General features: G+C 26.2%; 1 protein-coding gene across 1 annotated transcript in view; it reads right to left on the reverse strand.

Moving 5' to 3' along the window:
• Nucleotides 1–12,134, reverse strand: part of pitpnm2 (phosphatidylinositol transfer protein, membrane-associated 2) — a 112,565-nt gene that overhangs the window by 11,677 nt on the left and 88,754 nt on the right. The window contains 4 exon segments of the mRNA XM_073829172.1: nucleotides 3,960–4,124; nucleotides 7,006–7,143; nucleotides 9,476–9,646; nucleotides 10,512–10,690. Coding sequence (XP_073685273.1) covers nucleotides 3,960–4,124; nucleotides 7,006–7,143; nucleotides 9,476–9,646; nucleotides 10,512–10,690 — 653 coding nt within the window.

A 12,134-nucleotide genomic window follows, 5' to 3' on the forward strand; every position in this document is an offset into this window, starting at 1 on the left:
TGCCCATGATCTATGTGCAAATTTGACAATTATTTGAATAATAAAATGCAAATATTTAATTAATAATTAAATTATTATTATTTTTAGTAGTAGTAGTATAAATATTCATAATTATTTGCCTAATAATAATAATCATATCATATTAATAAGCAAATAATAATAAATGCATTATATATATTTTTGCAATTATATTTTTTAATAATACTAATAATTTGGTTAGACTATTTTCTAAAAAACTGTTGTTGTTATTATTATTATTATTATAAATAATAATAATGCATAATGAAATGCAAATAATATTCTTAAATTAATTTTATGATTATTACTGTTATTATTATTATTATTATTAATACTAAGAATAATAAGGCTGGAGAAATTTTAAACAAATAATAAAACAATTTATACATTACCAAAAAAATTTATTATAAATGCCCCTGATCTGTAAGCAAAATTTATAATTATTTGCATAATAATATGCAAAATATATTTTTTGATATTCAATAATAATAATAATAATATTAACTTGGTTAGACTAATTTTAAATAAATAATAAAACAATTTATACATTAGCACAAAATCAACAATTCATGCACCTGATTTGTATGGAAAATTCATAATTACTTTTATAATAATAATAATAATAATAATAATTATTATTATTATTATTATTATTATTATTATTTGGTTAGACTAATGTTAACTAAATAAAAAAACAATTCATTGCACCTGATTTGTATGCAAAATAAATAATTATTTGCGTAATAATATGCAAAAAATTTTGGAAATTAATTTTTAATTAATGATTAATAATAATAATTTGGTTAAAATAATTTCTATATTACCAAACAATTCATAATTATTTGCATAATAATAGTAATTATAATAATAATTTTAAAAAGAGTTAAAATAATTTGAACATTAACAACTCATGCCCCTAAACTGTATGGGAAAATCATAATTATCTGCATAATATGTAAATAATATTTTTGCAATTCATTTCTGAATTATTAATAATAATAATAATGATAATATTAATGTTAAAATAAATTATGTACTACCAAAAAATTCTTGCCCCTGAGCTGTATTTTTAATATAATAATAATAATAATAATAATAATAATATTAATAATAATAATACATTATTATAATGTCACATTACCCCAAAACTAACAATTGCCCCTGATTTCTATGCAAAATTCATAGTTAGTAACTTTCCTTACTAGCCTTAAGTATCACCCAAATAATATAATATTAAGTTATAATATTTGGTGAATATTAAATTATTAGCATAATAATATGACCTGTGATGTTATTTTTTTATTAGTAAGACTAATATATAAATAATATATTGTATAAACATATAATATATAAATAATATTATTATTTGCATGTGTTACCAAAAACAGTATATTCTAATGTAATAAAGACAAATTTGTAATAATCTTTAATTTTAATAATTTTGCTTAATATATAGTTAGGACCACTTATTGTGTGGGGCAGCATCATCAAAATCACTAAAAAAATAATAATAATAATTTAGTGGAATCAGAATCAGTGAATTCCTCATGATTCCCATCCTTACATATAAGCGCCTGCTAACAAAAGACATACAGGCCATAAGCATGATGCACAGCCAGATAATGGGAGCAAGACAAGTCAACATCCTTCAAAGCATCTTCAGAGGGTTTTCATCATTCAGAGCAAACCCAGAGCGGCTCAGGGTTCAGGAGATGAAGAACCAGAGCGCCAGCGCTGAGCTTCAAAGGGAAGGGGCATGAATTCGAAAAAACAAAGGCGTCAGCGCCGGGAAGGTCAGCAGGAAAACAGGCTGAAGATTTGGAGGCTAAAACAGGAAGTAGGAGGGATTGCAGGGAATGCAGTAATGGTAGAAACTAAACGCAGGCAAACAGGAGAGCGGGTGCATCTGGAGGGTCCGGGAGACCCTGTGACCGGACGTCTACCCACGCTCCAAGTACCTTGCTCGATGTCCAGCGGGACACATGGTGATGGCGGGTCTGAGGCGAGCGAGGGTGAGGGCTCAAAGCCTAGAGAGACGCTCTGCTCTGAATCATCCAAACAGCTGGAATCCTGCCTTTCTACCTGCAGCTTATTTTGCGCTTTGCTGGATTTGGGGGAAGGGCTTCGGGAGCCGCTTTTATTATAGGGAAGGGCCAATTGGGACAAAAGACTGAGCTTTTTGGAGAGACTAAGTTGGCATGCTTGCGCTACTAGAGAAAAAAACAACATCAAAACAACAGCAGTCAAAAGGTGAACATGACATGATGTGTGATAGTTCCTAGCTATATCTGCAGAACTAAAATGTTGAAAACCTTTTTTTGTGGTTTAATATTTCTGCGAAAACCACGATGCACTACAGTTCAAAAGTTTGGGATAAGTAAGATTAAAAATAAGAATAATAATACTTTTATTTAGCAAAGACTCACTAAACTGATCAAATTATGTTGCCAAAGATTTCTATGATTTCTACTTTAAATAAATGCTGTTCTTCAACTTTAAGATCTTTTAAGATCTATAAGATCATTACAATCATTATATTATAAATATATTTAGCTGAAAAAATATTGTTATTTGTAATATTATTTATATATTATTAAAATTATACAAAGCAAATATTAAATACAATTTTTAAAGATAAATAAATTGAATAAATTAAATAAAATACATTTTTTAAACAATAATTATATTATATATTTAAATAAAAATATTGAATTAAAAACTATTTATGCACTACTGCAATGTGTGTGTGTGTGTGTGTGTGTGTGTGTGTGTGTATATATAACATTAGATATCAATTTTGCAGAAATAATCTTGTTATTTGTATAATACTAAATGGTTTTTGATGCTTAATGTTGTTTTAATCAAATAACAATGATACAATGATAACGTCGTTGTATTAGTTTTTTTATTACAGATAATAAATTAAATAGATTAAATAAATAAATTCAATTACATTACATTACATTTTATCAAAGCTAATAAAATAATAATAAAAACAATGATTTGGTATCACTAATTTTAAATATAAAATATAGAATAAAAACAATTAATGCACTACTGCAAAATTAACTTTACTCATTAAAATTCATGTCTAATAACTGCTGACTTGACATGACAAGAATAAATGACACATTAAAATATATTAAAATAGAAAACAGTTATTTTAAACTGCAATAATATTTAATAACTTTTATTATTTAATATTTTTTAAAGTTTAAAAAAGAATAACTTTAATTTAATTTAAATTTAAAAATACAATAAAAACAATTTCATAACCTGTAATGTTATATATATATATATATAATTACAGATTATATATGTATAAAATCTGCAGAAATAATATTATTTGTAAAATACTAAATGTTTTTTATGCTTAATATTTTTGTTTCCAACACTGATAATAATATCATTTTATTATTTTTTATTAAAGAATAAAAAACTAAATACATTAAATAAATTACATACAATTTTATTCAAGATAATAGTAATAATAATAATAAGGTATCACTAATGTTAAATGTAAAAAAAATATAAAAACGTATGTACTACCACAAAATTAACATATTAATTAAAAGTCATGCTCAGCGGCTGCTGACAATTCCTCTTTGCCATCACAGGAATAAATGACACATTAAAATAGAAACAGTTTCTTTAAACTTTAATAATATTTTATAATATTTAACAGTTTTTAACAGTTTTTTGGATCAAATAAATTTAGCCTTGGAGAGCATAAAAGACTTCAAAAAAAAAAAAATATTAAAGATTCCAAACTTTTAAACTGTAGTGTGTATGTTCATGTATTCATTTATTCCATATTTAATGCAAATGAAAAAAATGTGTTTTGGGGTAAAAACACCAATTACTTCACTCTTGCAATATGCTATAGCTGACATCTAGATTATCGTATTGTTCTAACCGAGTGTATGCATGTGTTCACTTACTGTTGGCGATGTTGGAGGCAGTGTAACTGTCCGCTAACCCTGACACCTGGCTGGCGATGCTGGTCTCACTGGCCCTGCGCGCCCCACGGAAGGCTGGAATGGATGCCGGAGACGAAGGATTGGAGTGATCCGCAAACATTATGCTGTGCGACTGCATCGCGTCCGCTGTGAGGACCAAAACCACCAATTACTCACAGAGATCGGGAACTGTCAGGGAAATTAGGGCCCAGAAATCAGACAATTTTCAGTACTGACTAAATCTCTGTTCCAAAACCTAGTGAGCTGCCTATCTAGACAGCAGTCTATCTAGAACAAGGCAGCGTTGTGATCTCACTAGATTCTGGACGGAGCTAAAATGATGCATCACTATTGATTTGTAAAAGGGCCATTTGATTCAAAATGATGAAAGGAAGTGAAAAGAAGATGCAAACACAAAACCATAAAGAGGTAAAGAAGTAAATACTGCCCCTGAGTCCATTTTAGTCAGTTCTGGAGGAATTTATTAGAGCATTAACAGTTGATAGAGTTATTTGAGGGCTTCATGGGGCATTATCTACCAAAAACACATGCAACCCATTATCAGAAACAGGATTTGTCATTAGTCAAGATGCTTGATTTAAGATTTGTGTTATTATCCGTGATCTATTGTCATTTTAAAGGTGAAGTGTGTCATTTATATAGCACTGATGGAATTAAATGGAATTGAAAATATAATTCTGGTTTCCAAACAGGTTTCCCAAACACTGCCCACAGGTTGAAATGTTATTTTTTTTACATTGACATCAAACAGAAGAAATATTTAGAAATTTAAGGACCATTATTTTTTATAATATTTCTCTCTAAAAGCACTCCCAAACCAAAATTGGCAATAAGTTAATATGAATCATTACATATATATAAAATGATTCTACTATATTCTAATATTTAAATAATTTCTAATTTGAATATAATTTTTCTATATTCTACTATATTGTAATATTCAAAAAATATAATTAATTTATTTAAAACATATAAATATTATATAAAAATGATTACATTCCAATGTAATTTATTATATTCTGAATTAAAAAATTTATTAGCATTAGCATATTTCTTTCCAACTCATATTACTCAAAAGTAGAGTAAGCAAGTAAATAAATAAATAAAACAATTCATTACTTAAATATATAACTAATGAATCATTTAAAAAAATATAATTATATATAAAAAATAAATACTTTGTGTATATAAAATATTTTTAAAATACATAAATTGTTACGCACTGTTTTTTTCTAGATTAGATTTTATATAATAAATATTATACAAAATAATTATTCTATTTTATTGTAATATTTAAATAACTGAACAAATAATTTTAAGCATATAAATATTATATAAAGCAATTCATTTTTAATATAATTTTTCTTACATTATATTGTAATATTTAAATAATTGAATTAAATTCATTTTAAGCATATAAGTATTATTATATAAAATAATTTAATTTTAATATATTTTTAATATTCAACAATATTGCAATACTTAAATAATTGAGTTAATTACTAATTTTAAAATAAGTATTTTTTAATATTTATTTTAAGCATATTTTTGTCCAATTCATATTAGTAAAAATTAAATAGTAAGCATGTTAATAAATAAAATAAAAATTCATTACTTAAATATATAACTAATGAATGTTTGAAAATATATAGATTATATCTAAAAAAAATACATTAATAAATATATATATATATATATATATATATATATATATATATATATATATATATATATATATATATATTTACTTAATGTATTTAATAAAACAATTTGTTAATTAAATATATAACCAATGAAAGATTCAAAAATACAGATTATATATAAAAATAAATACTTTATATACCAAAATATTTTTTAAATAAAATGTAATAATCAAATAATTGATTTTACACACTTTTCCATTACATTTTATATAATAATACATATGATATAAAATGATTATTCTATTATATTGTAATATTTAAATAATTACTTAAATATATAACTAACTAATAAACGATCGAAAAAACAGATTATATCTAAAAAAAATTTATATACAATATTAATTAAAAAAAATATTTATATATATTTACTTAATTATTTATTTACTTATTGTTTAGTTTTGAGTAATGTGAAAAACAATGCGTAAGATTACTACAATTTATGCCTTTACAATATTTATATATATATATATATATGTGACCCTGAACCACAAAACCAGTCTTAAGTCGCTGGGGTATGTTTGTAGCAATAGCCAAAAATACATTGTATGGGTCAAAATTATTGATTTTTCTTTTATGTCAAAAATCATTAGGAAATTAAGTAAAGATCATGTTCCATGAAGATTTTTTGTAAAATTCCTACTGTAAACCTATCAAAATGTAATTTCTGATTAGTAATATGCATTGCTAAGAACTTAATTTGGACAACTTTGGTAATTTTCTCAGTATTTTGATTTTTTGCACCCTTAGATTTCAGATTTTCAAATAGATGTATCTTGACCAAATATTGCCCTATCCTAACAAACCATACATCAATAGAAAGCTTATTTATTGAATGATGTATATATCTCAGTTTTGTAAAATTTAACCTTACGACTGGTTTTGTGGTCCAGGGTCACACACATATATATATATATATATATTAAAAAACAAAGAAACATGAATTTCTTCTTTTGATTTTGTGGTCAAACACGTAACACTCTTTGTGCAAATCAACCTGTAAATGGCTTATAAATGGTTATACATTTTTTAATATTGAAAAATTACACACTTCACCTCTAAATTCAATAGCATCAGTTCCACATTGCAGCAACCAGTGGAAGGAAATCAGTGGAAACTCAAAATCGTCAAGCCCAAACCAGAGAATCAATGTGAGAGCAGACGCACAAACACAGCTTGTGTGAAATGAGGGCACACGCCACACAGGAGTGACACACACACACACACACACACACACACACACACACACACACACAACAGGGGCGTTTACGCTAAAGGGATGCAAGAAACCAGGAATGGCTACACACACTCGGCGGGGGCCGGCATGGCTTGCCAGTTGAGCACAGGGACGGGAATGGAAGTCTCGCTGATGCCATCCTGACAGCGCTGGGCGGCAAAGCTCACACTCTCCAACAGGAGGTGAGGGTTACTCTGGATGGTTTCCACTGCCACATGTCAAACCCAGCGGCATGAGGGACGAGGAGACATGACAGCGACGGGAACGGGAGAGAGACAAAGAAACAGAAAATAAAGACAAATAACAGACAGAAATGACACGAACTGTGACACGAGAACAGCAGTCGTGAAGCAAACTCACGGCAAAACTGCAGTGATGGACGATGCTCTTTTACAAAGTGCTGCTTTTCTACACTAAACCATTAAAATATTAATATAATACAGGAGATCACACATTGGCCTCGTTTACACTGGTTCACCGTGCAATGACAAATTCAAGTGCAAACGAGGTCTGAAATGCTCTGTGATCTGTCATTTGTAGTATAAATGCTACTGTAATTTGTACAAATGCATCCAGGACTGGCTACTTACCTGTCAATCATCCACTGCACTAAAACAAATATGTAAATTAGCTATTTATGCGCAGCTTTCTGGGCTTATTTGGCATATTTTGCATTTTTAGTAACATGAAGTGAGATATTACATAGTGACTGATGTATGCAGCAGGGACATTTTAGAAAACAAATTAAAAACATTTGTGTTACTTGAAATAAAAATCTCTAAAAAAACTAGTATTACGTTTACCTTGATGTATTAAAATTGTAAAAAAAAAAAAAAAAAAAAAAAAAAACCTATATTAACATAAAAAATTATAATAAATAAATAAATGACAAAAACAAAACAAAACTGTAGACATATTAAAAATAAATAAGAATTTATAAACATTTCATTTATAAAAAGAAAGAAATAAACCCCAAAAATAGTATCCATTTAAATTGGAGATAAAAATGGAAAATATAAAAAATAAAAATTCTATACAAACATTAATCTAACATTTATTTTCAAACTATATATATACATACCAATTAGAAATAAATAAATAAACACCAACAAAAATAGTAACCATTTAAATTGAAAATATAAAAAGTAAAAAGTCTATACAAAAATTTATTTAATATTTAATTTAAAACTATATATACCTATTAAAAGTAAATAAATAAATAAACAAATAAAATCCAACAAAATTAGTAAACATTTAAATTTAAGATAAAACATAAAAATATAAAAATAAAACTTCTATACAAAATAATTTAAATATTTACTTTAAAACTACATATACCTATTAAAAATAAATAAACAAAGAAACAAATTCCAACAAAATTAGTAACCATTTAAATTAAAGATAAAATTGGAAAATATAAAAAATTAAAATTCTATACAAACATTTATTTAATATTTAATTTCAAACTATATATAACTATTAAAAACAAATAAATAAATAAATAAATAATCACCAACAAAATTAGTAATCAATTAAATTGAAGATAAAAATGGGAAAATATTCTTTTACTAAAATATTCTATACAAAAAATATTTTAATATTTCATTTTAAAATATATATATACCTATTATAAATAAACAAATAAATAACAAAAACACAACAAAAATAGAAACACTTTCAATTTATGATAAGAAATTAAAAACAATTTTTTTGTACATATTCATTTTGGGTAGTTGCCAAGGCACAAGGATGTTCTAAAACTAAAACTGTGAAAAAGAAAAAAAAAATATATATAAATATAACAAACAAACAAATGTCAAAAATACAAAACACAACTATATAGACAAAATCCCATCAAAATTTGTAACCATTTAAATTTAAGATAAAAATGGAACATCTAAAAATAAAAATGATATACAAATATTATTTTCAGCTAGCTGCCAAGGCAACATTTCTTATGTACTAAAAATAAAACTGTAAATATATATATATATATATATATATATATATATATATATATAGAGAGAGAGAGAGAGAGAGAGAGAGAGAGAGAGAGATTATAAATAAAATAAAATTGAAACAAAATTAGATTAGTACTAAAACTAAAATAAATATATACATTGATGCTTAAGAAAATAAATAAATAATGATACAAAAAAACAACAAAATTAATACAACTTTTATTAAAAAAAAAAAAAAAAAAACGTTATAAAAAGACTATTAAAATATATCAAAATATGAACTAAATAAAATAACAAAATCAAATAAAAAATAAAATAACAAAAACTATATTCGTATCTCAATGATAGTAAAACAACACTGTCACGCAGTCACAAAATCAGTGACTGTCCACCCAAAATCCAATCACGAGTGGTCAGAAGAGCCAGATTTTTATATGCATGTTAATGGCAGCTGAAAAACAACGATCCGTCTCGTCTGACCACTGGTGATCAGATCACCCGAGATATATATATTAGCAGCAGGTGTAATCCGGGTCATAGCAGGTGAACTTGTTGACTGAGAAATCTCTCCACTCTTACCCAGCAGCGCCGACTGGCCATCACCCAGCGGGAAGCGCTGGTATCGCGGCACGCTAAACGGTGGCATCAGGTGGAAGCGCTTCTCCAGCAGGGGCTCCAGACGTGAGGCGGAGGGATCCGCTGGGTGGAACAGGTTGTAAACCTGCTGGCATGCCGGACGAAGATGAGCCACTGAAAGAAGGAAAAAAAAATAAAAATTATACTTTTTGAAAAAAAAAAAAAAAAACTGCTCTCCAAGGCTACATTTATCTCATGAAAAATAGAGTAAAATTGTGAAATAATATTACAATTTAATATATCTGTTTTCTGTCAATATGTTTTAAAATTTAATTTATTCCGGTGATGCAAAGCTGAATTTTTAGCCTCATTAGTCCAGTCTTCAGTGTCACATGATCCTTCACACTGCAAAAAATGCTTTTCTTACTTTTGTCCTGTTTCCAGCCAAAATATCTAAAAAATTTTAAATCAAGAAGGATTTTCTAGACAAGTAAAAATTATTTTCTTGTTTTCAGTAAAAACAAGTCAAAATTAAGTGAATTTTTGCTTAAAACAAGCAAAATAATCTGCCAATGGGGTAAGAAAAATAATACTGTTTTCTGTTTGAAATAAGATAATTTTTCTTACCCCACTGGCAGATTATTTTGCTTGTTCTAGATATATAGATATTTTGGCTGGAAACAAGTAAAAAAAAATCTAAGAATTTTTTGCAATGTTATGCCTTCAATATTTAACTCAACACGTTCATCCTTGTGTTTGTTTTATTGTGCTCTACATAACAGATGTTTGATTGGGAAACTCCTGTTAGCATACTATTCACTTTCTGATTTAAGTTGCTTATAGGATTAATAGGTTTAAAGCCTTTAAAAGATTTGAAAGACTGAACTTCAGAACAAAAATAGCATGAACAATAGAGATTACACAGTCCTGGTAATCCATAAAACAAAGTCACACTTTAAATGATCGCTTTAGCATTTAATCTGCACAGTATTTCATTCACTTATCTCTTATATATTAAGAGTATTCAAGGTTAACACACCGTCCAAAGAAGGGACGACGGTTTTCCTCAGAGCGAGGACCAGGCCGAGCGGCGAGCCGAAGAGGAAGAAGTCGGACACTTCGAAGTCGAACTTTCCCAGAGCGCCTCCTCCTTCCAGCATGGTGCTGCTGCTGGACCGACGCGAACCTGGATCGTTCCTCAAAACGCTGGAGTGTAGACTACATACACACAATTTATATTATTATACATTATTACAACCACACTGATGTCAGAAATGTCAGGTAATGTATCGTATAAAACTATTTAAAAAAAGATTCTATTTTTTTTTTTAGCATTTTTAATAATTCAGTAAAAAAAAATTGAATAAATAGTATTAATTTTTAAACTAAACTATCGCAGTTCACACTTTTTGTCCAGAAATGACTATAAACAAGAAGTTCATTATTACTAGAGAATTTTTTTTTTCCTAAAGAATCATTTAGATTTTTACTTGCACAAGATATGACTGAAAAGAATGATTTAAGAAGTTAAATAAATATTCATTTTCAAATTAACAACTGCAGATTTCACACATTTTATGAAAAATAAAACAAGACAAAAAAAATACATTACCATAAATACAAAATTTATGATTACTGGAAAATTTAGAATAAACTGATTAGGAATCATTTAGAAGAACCACTTTGACTGATTTACTTAAAGAATTTGACAAATTAATTATTTAAAACGTTTTTCAATTTTAACCATCATCACCAATCATGACAATAAACAAAATGTTTATGATCATCTGCAAAAGATTAATTTAGATTTCTGAACCACTTTGACCAATCAATTTAAAAGATTTGACTAAAAATAATGATTTAAAATGTTTTATAATCCGAATAAATATTCATTTTTAAATAAACCATTGCAGATTTCACACTTTTTGTCAAAAATAAAACAAAAACAAAACAAAAATCCATGACTATAAACAAATAAATTATGATTACTGGATGATTTTTTTTCTGTTAAATAATTTTGATTTAAATACATCTGCTTAAGAATCATTTAAATTTTTGAACCATTTTGACTGACTTAAAGAATTTGACTGAAAGAATAGTTTAAAAGGTTTTACAATCCTAATAAATATATATATTTTTAAAAATACATTTTGAAGAGATCACGTTTTGTGAAAATAAAATTATGCTTAGTGGAGGGTTGATTTAAATAATAATAATAATTTTGATTTAGATTAATTGACTGAAAATAATTGTTACTTTTTTTACAATCTTAATTAAAAAAAAAAAATAATAATAATAATAATAATATTATATATATATATATATATATATATATATATAAACTAAACTGCTAATAAATCAGATGCATTTTTGAACCACTTTGACTGATTAATTTATTAAATATTTACTCTCCATAATATAAAAATATAGCACAATATATATAATATAATATAATATAATATAATATAATATAATATAATATAATATAATATAATATAATATAATATAATATAATATAATATAATATAATATAATATAATTGTCAAAGGAATTTGCATGAATTTTAAAGATTTTTCATCTCTCTGCCAGGACTGAAAAGAAATTAATTAATAAATATTACTCTTTCTAGATCCATGACCATAAATATATTATTAAATATAAT

The sequence above is a fragment of the Garra rufa genome, chromosome 23 (genome assembly GCF_049309525.1).
Source record: "Garra rufa chromosome 23, GarRuf1.0, whole genome shotgun sequence".
Taxonomy (NCBI): Eukaryota; Metazoa; Chordata; class Actinopteri; order Cypriniformes; family Cyprinidae; genus Garra; species Garra rufa.